Raw genomic sequence first — 17,793 nt, 5'->3', positions numbered from 1 at the left:
AGATGTGTTGTTTCATGGAAAGGGTGTTGTCTAGAGTGACTCCGAGGTTTTTGACAGCAGAAGACAGAGGGACAGAAGAGTCAGAGAGTTGAAGAGAGTCGGAGGTGGCTTTGGAGAGTTTGGATGTAGTGCCTATTAGGATAGCTTCAGTTTTGTTGCTATTGAGCTGAAGTTTGTTTTCTGTCATCCAATTCTGCACGTCAGTGATAGTGTCAGAGATAGAGGAAAGAAGAGATTCAGACTGGTCAGGGGAAGAGCTGTTGTGAAGTTGAGAGTCGTCGGCAAAAGAGTGGTGGAGAACGTTGTGTCGGTCAAGGATGTGGTCAAGAGGTTGAGTGTAGAGAGTAAATAGTACAGGCCCAAGGACTGAGCCCTGAGGGACTCCGCACTCAAGCCTGATGGGGTCAGAGTTCAGTTTGTCAATCGAAACAGTCTGGTAGCGGTCGGTAAGATAAGAAGAGAACCAAGAAAGAGCTGTGCTATGGATACCAAAGGTGTGCTGAAGGCGTTGAAGGAGGATGTTGTGGTCGACTGTGTCAAAGGCCGCTGATAGATCAAGTAGAGCAACGGCAGAGATTTCAGCTTGGTCAGTGGCAAGGAGGAGATCATTAGTGATTTTGAGAAGGGCAGTTTCGGTGGAGTGGTGAGGACGATAGGCAGATTGAAGCGGAGAGAGAAGATTGTTGCAAAGAAGGTGAGAGTTGAGTTGTTTCAGGACGACTCTTTCAAGGAGTTTGGAAATGAAGGAAAGGTTTGAGACAGGGCGGTAGTTGCTGAGGGTGTTTGGGTCAAGCGATGGTTTCTTCAGTAGAGGTTTGACAATAGCAGTCTTAAAGGAGTTGGGGACAGTGCCTGTTTGCAGAGAAGTGTTGATGATTTTGAGAATAGAAGGGAGGAGTTCAGGAAGACAGTCAGAGTAGAGTTGTGTGGGAAGAGGGTCAAGGTCACAGGTTTTCAAGGTCATTTCTTTGAGGACTTTCTCCAGGTCAGTGAGAGTGAGAGGCTGAAAGTGTGTGAAGGGAGTGCCTGTAAATGCAGGAGGAGTTTCAGAGTTTTGGTGTGGGATTTTGTCTAGTTTGTCACGGATGGTTTGGATCTTGTTATGGAAGTAATCAGAGAAAGCTTGAGACAGTTTGGAGGGGTCGATGTTGTTGGGCAAGGGAGAAGCAGAAGAGCAGCCAAGAAGGTCATTCATTGTGGAGAAGAGTGTTTTGGCAGAGGTTGTTTCACAGATTTTGGTGCTGTAGTGCGATTGTTTGGCGTCTGCGATGAGTGTCTGAACATGTTCCTTTTGCTTGTTGTAAATCTGTCTGTCAACTACCAGCTTTGAGGTTCGCGACTTCCTCTCTGCTCGGCGACGCAACTGTTTTGCATACTTAACTTCAGCTGTATACTCGTAGCATCGTCAGTCCACCGCGCACGGCAAAGGCAGTGAAATTGACAAGAAGAGCGGGGTAGTACTTGCGCTGAGAAGGACTAGCACGCTTTTCTGTACCTCTCTTCGTTTTAACTTTCTGAGCGTGTTTTTAATCCAAACATACCATATCTATATGTTTTTGGAATCAGGAACCGACAAGGAATAAGATGAAGGTGTTTTTAAATTGATTTGGACAATTTAATTTTGATAATAATTTTTATATTTTTAATTTTCAGAGCTTGTTTTTAATCAAAATATAACATATTTATATATTTTTGGAATCAGAAAATGATAAAGAATAAGATGTACGTAAATTTGGATCGTTTTATAAAAAAAATATTTTTTTTTACAATTTTTAAGATTTTTAATGACCGAACTCACTCATTAGTTTTTAAGCCACCAAGCTGAAATGCAATACCAAACCCCGGCCTTCGTCGAAGATTACTTGACCAAAATTTCAACCAATTTGGTTGAAAAATGAGAGCGTGACAGTATCGCCTCAACTTTCACGAAAAGCCGGATATGACGTCATCAAAGACATTTATCCAAAAAATGAAAAAAACATATGGGGATTCATACCCAGGAACTCTCATGTCAAATTTCATAAAGATCGGTCCAGTAGTTTAGTCTGAATCAAAACTTGACTAAATGTAAAAAGATTGGGACCCCACTGTGAAAGCTCTACGCTTTTCAACCCCGCATCCCCACCACTACCCGGCATATTCCCCATAGTCACTCATGATTTTCGTGCGGACGAACTGATTTGGCTGCTGCTGCATGGCTCGGACCTACGACCACATACTGATTCGTCACTGATTTTGTCTTTCTTTCCTTGTGCCTACCTTGTCCAGCAAAGCGGCCCCCACCAGCTGGGACCCCGGACCCCCCTCCACAAACACACACTGACCCCACCCCGAACCGTCAGTCATACACACACACGGCACACGCCCACACATCCAATGTTCCTTCGCCTTTAACACAAAGAAAAAGTACTTTTTGTGGGTTTTTTTCACAGGCATTTTCGGCGTTCAGTTCAACATGTTTTGTCCTTTGGCTGACATTTGTATGAGGAAACGACTTCAACAGCACGCTTCATAAGACAGGCTGTACTAAGCTTTTACTGAGCCTTTTCTTCGGTCGCTTTGTTGTTTGAGCTTTCAAAGTCAGTCGTCTGTTCTAATCTATGCGAAAGGTCATCTGACCTTCCCCGAGTAGACTTTAGCCTCTCACACGAATGGACAGAAAATGGGACAGAATGCGGACCGCTGACAGGGTTACTGCTTTATCAGAAGTTATCTTTCCGTTTTCAGTCATCTTCGGCCGTTTACGCCACTTCGACGACAGCAGACGACGATTCTAGAGCAACACAACATACGCGCTGATTGGTTTAGGGGCTTTCCACGTGATCTGTCTTGATTAAAATGGCGTCCACGGGTAGGTTGGCTGTCGAGTTACAGTTAATTTGTGTTGATTTTGTTCATCGTTCTTTGCTGAATGTGGAAATTGTGATGGTTTTCGAAATACTTAGATGCAGATAGATGATCGTGACCTATTAACAGGACGTGTAATAAGTCGCTACCGATCAATGTGATACATTTGTTCTTGCTTGACACTCGGCCTACATTTTCTCTGAAAGTGATAGTGGTTGAGTAATGTCCCCTAGGTTGCACAATCATTGTCCATGATTCTGCGAAAAAGAGATTTAGCTGAGATTTATACGTCAGCTTTAAGTTACTTATTTGTGTTCCTGAAGACCTGGAATGAGGTTTTACTACTGTAAATATGGCAGTTCCTGTGCTGATAATGATATGGCAGGGGTTACAGTGTGAGTGACTCAGTGAGAAAGGAATCTAGTCTGACACTTGTGACAGCTGATAAAGCAGACACATCCAGTGACAGTGTCAATTTTATAAGTGACACAATGACACTGTCATCATGTAGGTAATGTTGAACTTTAGCGTTGTAAATTCATAGATCACTTTTCAGGGGCAATTTACTTATTAAGCCTCCAATTTTGCAGAACCTGCCTTTAATTTATATTTAACTTTTTAAGCGTAGTTGACAAGTAATTTTAGATACCATTTGAACTTGAAGTCACAGATTGTACTTTACGGATGCATTTCGTTTACATGCATTTTAGACCTAAGACGGAAAACATGGGCAAAGCTACCATTTTGAAAGAGGGGAGGCAACTCCGTCCGACTCGGTCGGTATTATGTATGCATTTCTCTGTCATTTTTGTCGATCGAATGACCAATTTAATTATTCTGCTTAAGTTTGGAGCTCAATCCGTCAAATAATTTAAAGATAAGTATTCTTTGGCTTGATATACAGGGACTTCTATGAAAAATAATCTCAAAAATGCCATTGGATTATGAGGTATGAATTTACAACGCTAAAGTTCAAGGATACCATCATGTTCACAGTATAGACCTGGTGCATATCACACAAACGTGAAAATTGATGAATTTCCAATGCATTGTCTCTTCTGCTTGAAGTTGAATGTTATGTCCACCAAAAATGTCCACCAAAATACCCGTGTGACCTGGAATAATAGGCCGTGAAAGGTGGATGCAGCGCCTAAAGGCAGTTGATCTACTGGCCGATGTGAATGCGTGATATATTGTGTAAAAAATTCCATCTCACACGGCATTAATAGGTAACATGCGCCTTGAGTCGCCTTGCGTGGTGAGATACGTGCGCGATATAAATCCTCGTAAATGAAATTTTTTTTTTAAATGTAGCGTTTTCACAATCAAAACCTATAATTTGTGAAATTGGCAGCTGCAAGGGTACATTCGTTAACACGACCTTGTGACTCCAAGCCTCATCCATTTGTTTTCCATGAGACAATTGCAACATATTTGTATCAACATGACACCTGTCATAACAAGCCATGCAACTCTCTCTCTCTCTCTCTCTCTGATTCAAAATGGGTTTACTCCGATGTATTAAACCGTCCTAATGTTATCATACATACCGGTTATCTTATAGCAGTCTCTTTTCAGGGTTACTGTTTCTGTTGATACTGTTGTGTTGGTATATCCTTTGTTGTAGTTCTTTTCTTCCTTTTGCTATGTTGTCGGTATTTTTTGTAAAATACAAATGACTTACTGTTTGTTATTTTGCTTGCTCGCCGTTGTTGTTTCATTTGGACCATATGTTTCTAGTGCTCGGGATTTTTTTTATTTTTTTTATTTTTATTTATTTATTTTTTTTATATTTTTTTTTATTTTTTTATTTTATATTTTTAATGTTATTATCGTTATGACATCATCATCCTTACCATTATTTCTATTTTCATTATTCTATTGCTGTTATTGTATTTAATAGTATCAAATACTATAACTTTTTCTTTGCCTTTAAATGCCATTTATTATCATATGTACGGGTTTTTTTTTTTTTTTTTTTTTTTTTTTTTTTGTTTTTTTTTGCCGTCAACCTCTTTTGCTCTTATAATGTTTTCATGTCTGTTTTGTATTCATGTTAGTTAGCAAGGACAGATTGTAAGACTAGGCAACGCCTAAAATCTCCATCCTTCTGTAATAAAGTTTAATCAATCAATCAATCAATCTCTCTCTCTCTCTCTCTCTCTCTCTCTCTCTCTCTCTCTCTCTCTCTCTCTCTCTCTCTCTCTCTCTCTATAGTATAGACCATGGATTCTTTTAAGGATTTTATTTTCCACTCTTTATTATTACCCCGGTACGTCTGATCGAGCACCCATTTTGTTATCGGTATTGACAAATCTCAATCGGTAAAATATTAGAAATTACCGGTAAATTTTTGCGATCCCTGGTTTTATGTCTGCTACAAGATGCCATGTTTCTTGCGTCGCGATAGCTTACGCAAGATTACCTCTCTCCTCCCAGTCGCTGCTGTCTGAGCTTCAAACTTTCCCTTTCGTACACACGTCTGAGCAACAATATGCACATTTCTTGACGCTTTCACTCAGACGTAAAACATGATGAAAGAGTTAGTCAAAAATGAAAAAATGAAAATATGTGTGTGTGTGTGTTTGTCACATGATGAAAGTTGGTAAGAGCCGCCAAGATGGTTGAAAGAAATACGGGCTGGTTGGAGGCCAGTTGAGGTTTGGGGGGTAAGTACACCCCTGCTTTGCATAGTTGCATTACAGGTAAAAACCTGGGTATATGGTCTGTAGCTCAGTGAGTTATGCGCACTGGCTACTCAACTGGTTTTGGGCTATAAGTGATTATAAGGCATGGGAATTGTCCACCGAACGGCGGATTTCCGCTGAATTTTTTTTTTTTGTTCCGCCGAAAATGCAAAAGTGTCCGCCGAAAAAATAAAGGGGGGAGGCACACAAAAAAGCACCAGTTACTTTTGCCTTTGCGCAAAAGCCCGCGAAAACTGTCCGTACTTTGTTCACGCACTGCTACCGTCCGCCTCAGTTACTTGAACTTTTATGTTTGAAAGTAAACCAGATTGCACAGATTGTGTTACAAGTTACATTTTCCTGTTTGTCTCAACAGATCAATTTTTTTAACAAATTTAAACCATATAATACATGTATATTTTTTTTTTTCAAAAAAGCAAAAATTGGTACATTTTTGTACTAAAAACTCTGATTCTAAAAACAGAATTTAATGGCAAACTTGGAGCTTATATGACACCAGATTGCACCATCTGGGTTCTTTGGAGAAAAACATTTCCGGGGGGGCATGCCCCCGGACCCCCCTAGTAAGGCTAGGCGCCTTGCGCCGTCGACTTGACGCTTCGCGTCTTCAGTTATAAATGTTCAGCCTTTTTTTTACAATATTCAATTCCCATGCCTGGATTATAATTCATGATGGTTTGATTGCCGGGATTTTACAGAATATTTGTTTGTTTCAGAAAATATTTTTTTGTGTTTTCGTCTGTTTTAGAACGTATGTACAGCTACAGTGGAAGTTGGAACCCCCTTTTACTAAGAAGTTACTAAGACCCCTCCCCCCCCCTCCTATTCAGGACCAGTCTACCCTTTCAAGACCTAATTACTTTAGACTCTCTTTTCATGGCCTCTGTAAATTTACCCCATCCTTTGTCAGGCCTGAATTTCTGAGATCCCCCCGCGGGTTAGGGGGAAGAATTTACCCGGGTTAGGGGGAAGAATTTACCCGATGCTCCCCAGCATGTCGTAAGAGGCGACTAACGGATTCTGTTTCTCCTTTTACCCTTGTTAAGTGTTTCTTGTATAGAATATAGTCAATTTTTGTAAAGATTTTAGTCAAGCAGTATGTAAGAAATGTTAAGTCCTTTGTACTGGAAACTTGCATTCTCCCAGTAAGGTAATATATTGTACTACGTTGCAAGTCCCTGGAGCAAATTTTTGATTAGTGCTTTTGTGAACAAGAAACAATTGACAAGTGGCTCTATCCCCTCTCCCCCCTTTCCCCGTCGCGATATAACCTTCGTGGTTGAAAAGGATGTTAAACACCAAATAAAGAAAGAAAGAAAATTTCTGAGATTTGTGGCGGTCTTACAAAGAGGGTTTCCACTGTGTTTATGCATGTGTGTTTGTTTCAGAAAATATTTATTTAATGTGTAATAAGTGTGCGCGTGTTGCAGAGAACAACCCCTTCAAATCCACCCTGCAGACGGTGAAGATAGGGGCGGAGGAATGTCGCTTTTACGACCTCTCAAAGCTGGACGCCGGCAAACTGAGTGAGTCGTCTTGATTATTGCACCCTCTGATTGCCACTGCAGTTATAAACACCTTCACAAAAAGAACTCTGCGTATAAATCTTGCACCTGTTAAAAACAGAATTCTTCAGGTAAACTTGTGATCTCTGATCAAAGGAGAAAAGCTATAATAATCACAGTAAATAGTGAGTGCTGTTGGGCTTGGGTGTTGTTTTTTGTTTGTAATTTTCAACAAGCTCTGCATTCATTTCATGTTTTTCGTGCGGTTCATTAATGTCGACTGGTCATTTAGACATCTAAGCTTTTTATTTTTGTTTAATAAAAATTAGCATCTCGTTTACTTCACACAGTTCAGACATCAACGGAGTGATACAATTTCTTAACACTTTCTTTCTGCCCCCCTTTTAGATGTTAACTGCATGACAGAAAAGCTGCCATTAATTTCTCTACACACAATTGAAATGTCAACAGGGTAATAGTTACAATTTGTTGACACTTTTCATTGTCATCTGTGTGTGCTGCTGGAGTCAGTCAAGCTTGTTATTTCAGCGTGTAACTGTAACTATAGTGTTAACTTTTTAGTTTTACGTTCTTGACAAATGAACATCCCGTTTACTTCAATTTCTGACACAATTGAAACATCGTTAGTTACAATTGCTTTAAACTGTTCATTGTTACTGCGCGACATTTTCTGCATCAATTTCTCTGCACACAATTGAAACATCAACAGGGTGTTGGTTACAATTGCTTAACACATGTCATTGTCATGGCGCGACAGAAAAGCTGCCGTTCTCTGCACAAATTTGAAATGTCCAAATTTAAAATTGTTTAAGTTACAATTTCTGAACACTTTTCAATACGACCGCACGATAGAAGAGCTGCTGTTCTCTGCCCAAATTTGAATATGTCACAATTATGTTAATATGTTAGTTACAATTTCTTGACACTTTTCAATGTCACCGCACAACAGAAAAGCTGCCGTTCTCGGTGCGCGTGCTGCTGGAGTCGGCAGTGCGGAACTGCGACAACTTTCACGTGCTGGAGAAGGACGTACAGAACATTCTCAACTGGTCGCCCGCCATGGACGCCAGCGTGGAGATCCCCTTCAAGCCTGCACGTGTCATCCTGCAGGACTTCACGTGAGTGTCCACTCTGTGTCCACAGTGGGACCCCCCTTTAAGACCTCCAAACATCTGAGAAAATCAACCGGCACGGTTGGCCTAGTGGTAAGGCGTCCGCCCCGTGATCGGGAGGTCGTGGGTTCGAACCCCGGCCGGGTCATACCTAAGACTTTACAAGTCGCGTAAGGCGAAAATACAATATTTAGTCAAGTAGCTGTCGAACTCACAGAATGAAACTGAACGCAACGCAACGCAGCAAGACCGTATACTCGTAGCATCGTCACTCCACCGCCCGTGGCAAAGGCAGTGCCCGTGGAATTGACAAGAAGAGCGGGGTATTCGTTGCGCTGAGAAGGATAGCACGCTTTTCTGTACCTCTCTTCGTTTTAACTTTCTGAGCGTGTTTTTAATCCAAACATATCATATCTATATATTTTTTTAATCAGGAACCGACAAGGAATAAGATGAAAGTGTTTTTAAATTGATTTCGAAAAAAAATTTTGATAATAATTTTTATATATTTAATTTTCAGAGCTTGTTTTTAATCCGAATATAACATATTTATATGTTTTTGGAATCAGCAAATGATGGAGAATAAGATAAACGTAAATTTGGATCGTTTTATAAATTTTTATTTTTTTTTGCAATTTTCAGATTTTTAATGACCAAAGTCATTAATTAATTTTTAAGCCACCAAGCTGAAATGCAATACCGAAGTTTGGGCTTTGTCGAAGATTACTTGACCAAAATTTCAACCAATTTGGTTGAAAAATGAGGGCGTGACAGTGCCGCCTCAACTTTCACGAAAAGCCGGATATGACGTCATCAAAGACATTTATCAAAAAAATGAAAAAAACGTTCGGGGATTTCATACCCAGGAACTCTCATGTCAAATTTCATAAAGATCGGTCCAGTAGTTTAGTCTGAATCGCTCTACACACACACACACACACACACACACACACACACACACACGCACACACGCACGCACACACGCACATACACCACGACCCTCGTTTCGATTCCCCCTCGATGTTAAAATATTTAGTCAAAACTTGACTAAATATAAAAATTGGCAATCTAGTGGCTGCTCCGCCTGGCGTCTGGCAGGTGGCTGAATACACCTAAACACGCAGACACCTGGGTAGCGCGACTCCGTTGCTGCTAGCTTTCCACTGGGAGGAAGCGACCCGAATTTCCCAGCGATGGGACAATAAAGTAATGAAAATGAAATGAAATTATGGGGTTAGTGCTAGGACTGGTTGGTCCGGTGTCAGAATAATGTGACTGGGTGAGACATGAAGCCTGTGCTGCGCGCGACATCTGTCTTGTGTGTGGCGCACGTTATTTGTCAAAGCAGCAACGCCCTGATATGGCCCTTCGTGGTCGGCTGGGCGTTAAGCAAACGCTTTCATTGCGGTTTTTGCACTCGTTTTTATTTTTATTTTATTTTATTTTTTTGGACAAATGTAATAAAAAGTTATAGGATCGGCCCCTAAAAATAGGGTAGGTCGGGTTACCGTAACCACACCTATTTTTTTTTTAGGCCTTATATATATATGGCCAAGAATCTGTCAAGGAGTCCAAAAAGTGTTACAATTTTTAGACTTTTTTAAACCTCCTTAAATTTACATGAATAAACATCTCGGTATTCCTGTCCTTCAATTGCAGCATTTTATTTTCCAGTCAAGTGTTCGGTTTATCAAATATTTGCAGATAAAGCACAAATGACTGTATGTTACATTTACACCATAACATAATTTCAAGGTGCTGTCATTTTCTTAGGTTCAGCTTTAGGCAACTGTTTCACTATCCAATGGCTTGATGGCTGAATGTAGAGTTGATCTGTACTAAAGCAACACTTGAAAAAAGTTTCTCCTGTCTCAATATAAGCAAAATCATTTATCCTTTAGTTACTTTACACCAAAGCCCAGAATCAAAGATACAATTCAACCTTTACCTATTTACACTGTTTTTAAAACAATGAAATTCTCCATGAGGATTGCTTTATTTTTGTTCAATTTATGACGTTTATGACGTTTTGTTTAGGTACTCTTTTTTGGGGGTCACCCTGTACTTGTTAGATGTGTTGACATGCAGTGGAGTGCCCGTGGTGATTAACCTAGCAGCCATGAATTCAGTAAAGGTTTATGTGTTAAATGTGTTCACAGTGGGGTGCCTGTTGTGGTTAACCTAGCAGCCATGAATTCAGTAAAGGTTTATGTGTTAAATGTGTTCACAGTGGGGTGCCTGTTGTGGTTAACCTAGCAGCCATGAATCCAGTGAGGATTCACATGTTAAATGTGTCTTCACTACAGTGGGGTGCCTGTTGTGGTTAACCTAGCAGCCATGAATCCAGTGAGGATTCACATGTTAAATGTGTCTTCACTACAGTGGGGTGCCTGTTGTGGTTAACCTAGCAGCCGTGAATCCAGTGAGGATTCACATGTTAAATGTGTCTTCACTACAGTGGGGTGCCTTTGGTGATTAACCTAGCAGCCATGAATCCAGTGAGGATTCACATGTTAAATGTGTCTTCACTACAGTGGGGTGCCTGTTGTGATTAACCTAGCAGCCATGAATCCAGTGAGGATTCACATGTTAAATGTGTCTTCACTACAGTGGGGTGCCTTTGGTGATTAACCTAGCAGCCATGAATCCAGTGAGGATTCACATGTTAAATGTGTCTACACTACAGTGGGGTGCCTTTGGTGATTAACCTAGCAGCCATGAATCCAGTGAGGATTCACATGTTAAATGTGTCTTCACTACAGTGGGGTGCCTGTTGTGGTTAACCTAGCAGCCATGAATCCAGTGAGGAATCACATGTTAAATGTGTCTTCACTACAGTGGGCTGCCTTTGGTGATTAACCTAGCAGCCATGAATCCAGTGAGGATTCACATGTTAAATGTGTCTTCACTACAGTGGGGTGCCTTTGGTGATTAACCTAGCAGCCATGAATCCAGTGAGGATTCACATGTTAAATGTGTCTTCACTACAGTGGGGTGCCTTTGGTGATTAACCTAGCAGCCATGAATCCAGTGAGGATTCACATGTTAAATGTGTCTACACTACAGTGGGGTGCCTTTGGTGATTAACCTAGCAGCCGTGCATGCAGTAAAGGTTTAAATGTTAAATGTGTTCACAGAGGGGTGCCCGTGGTGGTGGACTTTGCAGCCATGCGAGAAGCGGTCAAGCGACTGGGCGGTGACCCCCACAAGATTAACAGCATCTGCCCGGCCGACCTGGTGATCGACCACTCCGTGCAGGTGGATGTTTCCAGGAGGTAGGTGCTGGTATCCACCCCCCCTTCGACGTCACCATCTCCCCTCCCATTCCATCATCCCTATGCTCTCGCTCTCTCTCTCTCTCTTTGCACACAAATACCCACACAGACAAATTCCGTCTCATCTCTCTCTCTCTCTCTCTCTCTCTCTCTCTCTCTCTCTCTCTCTCTCTCGCTCTCTCTCTCTGTCTCTCTTCTTCCTTCTCTCTCTCTCTCTCTCTCTCCCTCTCTCTCTCTCGCTCTCTCTCTCTCTGTCTCTCTTCTTCCTTCTCTCTCTCTCCCTCTCTCTGTCTCTCTCTCTCTCTCTCCCTCTCTCTCTCTCTCTCTCGCTCTCTCTCTCTCTTCTTCCTTCTCTCTCTCTCCCTCTCTCTCTCTCTCTCTCCCTCTCTCCCTCCCTCTCTCTCTCTGTCTCTCTTCTTCCTTCTCTCTCTCTCCCTCTCTCTCTCTCTCTCTGTCTCTCTCTCCCTCTCTCTCTCTCTTCTTCCTTCTCTCTCTCTCTCTCTCTCTCTCTCTGTCTCTCCCTCCCTCTCTCTCTCTGTCTCTCTTCTTCCTTCTCTCTCTCTCTCTCTCCCTCTCTCTCTCTCTCTCTCTCTCTCTCTCCCTCTCTCTCTCTCTCTCTCTCTCTCTCTGTCTCTCTCACCCTCTCTCTCTCTCTGTCTCTCTTCTTCCTTCTCTCTCTCTCTCTCTGTCTCTCTCTCTCTCTCTCTGTCTCTCCCTCCCTCTCTCTCTCTGTCTCTCTTCTTCCTTCTCTCTCTCTCTCTCTCTCTCCCTCTCTCTCTCTCTCTCTCTACAATGATGATCTACAATGCTTCTACATAATGCGCTTCATGTACATAAACTTATATGTTCTACCATTAATGTTTTTATGTAACCTTTTTTTCCCTAGTCATAGTTATAGTAAAATAGTTTAGTCCCTCTTTAGGGCGAGGGCCAGATGCAAAAAAGCATATCTATGCTTATTCTTGTCACCCTCGAAAAATAAAGATTTGTCATTGTCATTGTCATTGTCATTGTCTCTCTCTCTCTCTCCCTCTCTCTCTCTCCCCCCTCTCTGTCTCTCTTCTTCCTTCTCTCTCTCTCTCGACTTCGAGACAATGCTCGATCTTACAGACTCTTACAAACCTGGCGATGTCCATCTCCACAGCTCTATTTCGTAGCATTCCAACTGTCTGATTCGTCACAGCAAATGCCAGATTGTGTGTCTTTTTGATTCTTTGTCTTCTTTACTTCTTTCTTATAAGCACAGCTGTGTTCAAAACTTACACGTGAACAGTTCTTTTCTGGTACTGCTACTGAGCAAGTTGTTCGCATCATCCGTGAAGGCTATACGCATCCTATCGGAGAACGAGAAACACAATCATAGAAAAAGTCCTTAAAAAAGTTGCGCGAAAGACACCAGAGACAGTATTTTTCCCCTCTTTTCAAACGATCATAACATTTGAGCCCGTGAAATAATGTTTCTGAAACTTGGCACACATGTAATTACACCGTTTTTTGCAAAGTATACAAAGTTGAGTGCATGTCACATTTGTTTCTTAGACGTTACAAAACGTTTACAATTTTTTAACGTAAAAACCGTTACAACGTCCATTCTCGGGTTCTGTTTGCTCAAAGTACTGGAACATATACAGATGAGGGTCTGTTTCCTTGTTCTGTGAAATGTGGAGAGGCTGCTATTTGTAGTTTTAGATTTATTGCATATCAATTGCGGCTACCCAGCAAAAACACCATAAAAACCATGGATTTTTTGCCATTTTTCAGGATTGTGGTCGCTCTCCTTTACACGCTGGATGAGCATGACTGCGCGGCGGATTTGAACGAAATGTGTATGGCTTGTTAGGTATGACACCAAATAAACTTTTTGGTGTAAAAAATGCAAAATATCATTCAGTTTAAGTCGCCATTTCGACGGTTGAAAGTGAATCATGCCGTCAAAAAACGCTATTTTTGAGGGTAGGAGTGGTCAAGGACCTGTGACTTCATACCCAAATATTGCTCAGATTCCAGAAACACATTTTTGAGCAGAAGAAAGACTGATTTTCAAATACACGTATATTTCTGACCAAAACAGTGCTGTTTAACATCTGGGGTATACCACTGAAAAAATATCCTAACCTTTTGTGCTCAGTGTATATAGAAAAGTTGTTTAAAAGACATTTCAGAAAATGGAATTTTTAATTATATATTATATAGGTATATTTAAAGAAGAAACATTAATATATAATTTTGGTTAAAAAACAAAAGTGAAAAAAAGATCAATGAAGAAGGATGCCAAAAGAAAAGAAGAAAAAATCGAAGCAAAAAAGTATGGGTTGAAGCAGCCTGCATGTAAACACATTTTTTTTAAAGTTAAAAAAAACCTTTCTTGAGTTCGCTTAACTAGTTCGTCAATATCCAGCTTAGTTAAGACACGAACCCTAGATCGCAAGTTAGTCCGAACTTTTACTTCCATGGATCAAAGGTTCGCTTAATTAAGACCTGCGTTAAGGGTAACGAACCACTCCTATTGTCGTTTGCTCAGGTTAACGTGCCACTCCAACTGTCTGTTGCTAAGCGTAACGTGCCACTCCTACTGTCTGTTGCTAAGGGTAACGTGCCTCTTCTACTGCCTGTTGCTAAGGGTAACGCGTCAATCGCACTGTCTGTTGCTAAGGGTACCGCGTCAAGCTCACTGTCTGTTGCTAAGGGTAACGCACGCGTCACTCGTGCACTGTCTGTTTCTAATGGTAACGTGCCATTCCCGCTGTCTGTTGCTAAGGGTAACGTGCCACTACCACTGTCTGTCGCTAAGGGTAACGGGCCACTCCCACTGTCTGTTGCTAAGGGTAACGTGCCTCTACCACTGTCTGTTGCTAAGGGTAACGGGCCACTCCCAATGTCTGTTGCTAAGGGTAACGTGCCTTTCCTACTGTCCGTTGCTAGGGATACTACGCGACTCCGAGTCTCTGGTACTACGTTTAATCTATTTAGAGTGGCAGTTGAAACTCTCCTGTCCATAGTGAAGCGACTGACGCGGCTATGTCCGCTCTCATCATAGAATCGTCTTAGGCAAAACATCCGGCGAAAGGCGCAACGAAATGGCTTTGTGAAAAACCCATAGACAACAGGGTTGATGCAGCTGTTGGCATATCCCAGCCAGGTAAGGACCAGGAAAGTCAGTGGCGATATATAAGTCTGGTTCACAGCTTCGGCAAAAACAGCGCTGAAAAAGGGTACCCAGCAGACCATGAAGGACCCTGCTATGATCGTGAGACTTATTGCAATTTTAAGATCGGTCCGTTTGTAATGCGTAATTGTTTTGGTTCTGTCAACAGGCCTGGTCGATTCGCTGTATTGGCTCATCTTCCTTTGATGCAAGAACACGTAGACGAAAAGCTTTGTGTAGATGACGAGCAAGGCAATACAGGGGACGAAGAAGGAGATGATTGTGTTACCCATGGTGTAACCAGGGTCGAAGATGGCGTCACACCGCTGAGAGCCCGACCCCTCGTTGTCCGGCCTTTGCCATCCAAGATCGACCAGGACATAAGCCACGAGGAGAGACCAGGCCCAGATTCCTGCGATGAGGGCGACCGTTCTTGGAGTGGTCACCGTCCTGGCGTAGTACGTTGTATAGCGGATGGACAAGTACCGGTCCAGCGCGATAGGGCACAGGTGCAAGATGGACGCCGTACATAACACGACGTCAGAGGCGATCCAGATTCGACAGTAGACAGCGCCGAACATCCACTGTCCATACAAAGCGATGTAGAGTGCGAAAGGCATGCTCAGCACCGCACACAGCAGGTCAGCGACCGCCAGCGACGCGATGAGGAAGTACGTGCCCCTCTGCAGAGACCGGTCGATGACAACGGCGATGCAGACGAGAAGGTTGCCTACGGCAGCTGTGACGATGATGAATGACAGTATGATGATGATCAACACTTTCTCCACTGTACTCTTTTCCTCTGTCTGCCCTGGCGGCATCAAGTCCGTCGTGCTCGTTAAGTTCGTGAGGTTCGTCATATCCACTGTCTGTTGCTAAGGGTAACGCGTCACTCCCACTGTCTGTTGATAAGGGTAATGCGTCACTCCCACTGTCTGTTGATGAGGGTAACGCGTCACTCCCACTGTCTGTTGATGAGGGTAACGCGTCACTCCCACTGTCTGTTGCTAAGGGTAACGCGTCACTCCCACTGTCTGTTGCTAAGGGTAACGCGTCACTCCCACTGTCTGTTGATGAGGGTAACGCGTCACTCCCACTGTCTGTTGCTAAGGTTAACGCTTCACTCCCATTGTCTGTTGCTTAGGGTAATGCATCACTCCCACTGTCTGTTGCTGAGGGAAACGCGTCTCTCCCACTGTCTGTTGCTAAGGGTAACGCGTCAATCGCACTGTCTGTTGCTAAGGGTACCCCGTCACGCCCACTGTCTGTTGCTAAGCGTAACGCGTCACTCGCACTGTCTGTCGCTAGGGTAACGCGTCACTCCCACGGTCTGTTTTCGCACCAGGTATAAGGCAGATGACCTGAAGGACAGGAACCAGACAGCAGATCTGAAACAACGAACAAGCAAAACCGAACATTAAAGGAATACAGGGTGACCCCAACAATATGCCACCGACATAATGCAATGTAAAAAATACATGTGTAAGGACTCCTTCTCTGTCTGGATTTTAAAAAAGCATTTGATTCTTTTGATTGGCAGTTTGGTATTAGAGTCATATGGTTTGGGCCAAGATATATATGCCGATGGGTTACCACTTTTTATGCTGGTATTAAATCGACCGTTATTGTCAACGGTCAAACAACACTTTGGTTTGCTATTGGACACGGCTGTAGACAAGGAAATCCACTTTCACCTTATTTATGTATGTAATGTGTTCAAGTTTTGTCCATTGTGATAAGAAAAAATCTAAATATTCAAGGAGTTGTTGTTAATGGTGTTAAACACAGTTTTCACAATGTGCTTATGATGCTCATGCAATTGATGAATAAGGGAGACAGAACCTCCTTTGAAAGTTCAATTGAAACAATAGAACGTTTTGGAAAAGTTTCTGGTTTGTGTTTGAACACAGATAAAACGCAGGCAAAGGGGCTTGGTAGTAAGAGAAAAATCAATGATAAGATATCTGCCGCATTTAAAATATTCAAATAGTTTAAGATTTTGGGTATTTGTAAAAAATTAAATTATGATGCAGGGGTGCACCTTAACTTTTTTTGATACCGGCCAGTAAGTCAAAATTTGAACCGGTGAAACACGACATTTTTACTCCACGAAATATTTACTCTGGAGTAAATATTTCGTACGAATTTCTTACTCCGAGTACACCTTTCGTGCGAGAAAAGAACTCTCCAAGTTACGAACAAATTACTCCTTCCACGAAATTTTGACTCCCCAAATTGTTTACTTCCAGTAAACATCTCGTACGCGAAAATGGGATTGCAGGCGAAGGGATAAAGCCAACACATGTATGTGATCTCGCGCAACCAAATGTCATGCTACCCTTTCCACCACCAAGACTAACAGGGGACAGGGGAGTAAAAGTTGCGTGTACCTGGCGTGGGAAGTAAATTGCTCGTGTTAAGGTGGAAGAATTTATTCGTTATTAATTCGCCAGGGGAGTAATATTTTTGACCGAAATGTTGACTCGGAACACACCTGTCGTTGGAAGTAATTTTCTCGTGTTATGGGGGAGTAGTTTTTTTTGTAAAGTGAGTACAATTTTCGTGCGAAATGTTTTACTCCGGAGTAAAAAATCTCGTGGGAGTAATTTTCTCGTGTTACACCAACCCCCCCCCCCCCCCCCCCCCCCAAAAAAAAAAAAATCCCAACCGGCCCCCAACCAGCCTTGATTTCCTACAACCACCTCAGCGGCTCGTAACGACGAACGTCGCATGCTAATCTCATACACCTAAGATGTACAGATACACTAACAATGCATACATTTTCACTACTAATAACTACCACAAACACACACAAGACTTACTAACAAAATTGTATGTTTCAATATAATAATACATATAATTAAACTTTGGTTTTATAAAATTAAAGCCACCACAAAGAAACGAGAAATCAAAACAACATTCACACCCTGTCACACAATCAGACATCGATAACGTTAAAATGTTGTATTGTTTTAGATTTATTGCATATATATCAACTGCGGCTACCAAGCAAAAAACCATAAAAACCCAGGATTTTTTGCCCTTTTTCAGGATTGTGGTCGCTCTCTTTTACACACTGGGTCAGCCTTACCGCGTGGCGAATTTAAACGAAAAGTGTATGGACTGATAGGTAAGACACCAATAAACTTTTTGTTGTAAAAAAATGTAAAATATCTTTCA

The 17,793-nt window shown here is 42.1% G+C and overlaps 2 protein-coding genes across 2 annotated transcripts; one reads left to right on the top strand and one right to left on the bottom strand.

Annotated features, from left to right (window-relative positions):
- The first annotated feature begins 6,403 nt into the window (after window positions 1-6,403).
- Window positions 6,404-13,308, top strand: LOC138949892 (probable cytoplasmic aconitate hydratase). The gene is made up of 4 exons (XM_070321678.1): window positions 6,404-7,081; window positions 8,031-8,199; window positions 11,331-11,468; window positions 13,230-13,308. Exons 1-4 carry the CDS (start codon window positions 6,958-6,960, stop codon window positions 13,306-13,308), a joined length of 510 nt encoding a protein of 169 aa, XP_070177779.1. The 5' UTR covers window positions 6,404-6,957.
- On the bottom strand, window positions 12,598-15,693 carry LOC138949790 (histamine H2 receptor-like). The gene has a single exon (XM_070321581.1). It carries the CDS (start codon window positions 15,471-15,473, stop codon window positions 13,986-13,988), a length of 1,488 nt encoding a protein of 495 aa, XP_070177682.1. The 5' UTR covers window positions 15,474-15,693; the 3' UTR covers window positions 12,598-13,985.
- Window positions 15,694-17,793: the final 2,100 nt, after the last annotated feature.

This window comes from Littorina saxatilis, linkage group LG16, assembly GCF_037325665.1.
Source record: "Littorina saxatilis isolate snail1 linkage group LG16, US_GU_Lsax_2.0, whole genome shotgun sequence".
In the NCBI taxonomy this organism is placed as follows: domain Eukaryota; kingdom Metazoa; phylum Mollusca; class Gastropoda; order Littorinimorpha; family Littorinidae; genus Littorina; species Littorina saxatilis.
The sequence above is the reverse complement of the archived record's forward strand: the minus strand, read 5'-3'. Positions and strand labels throughout refer to the sequence as shown.

Coding starts and splice junctions, on each gene's coding strand:
- LOC138949892 (XM_070321678.1), top strand. CDS start 6,958: ATGTGTAATAAGTGTGCGCGTGTTGCAGAGAACAACCCCTTCAAATCC. Junction 7,082..8,030: donor GCTGGACGCCGGCAAACTGA/GTGAGTCGTCTT, acceptor ACCGCACAACAG/AAAAGCTGCCGTTCTCGGTG. Junction 8,200..11,330: donor GTCATCCTGCAGGACTTCAC/GTGAGTGTCCAC, acceptor ATGTGTTCACAG/AGGGGTGCCCGTGGTGGTGG.
- LOC138949790 (XM_070321581.1), bottom strand. CDS start 15,473: ATGACGAACCTCACGAACTTAACGAGCACGACGGACTTGATGCCGCCA.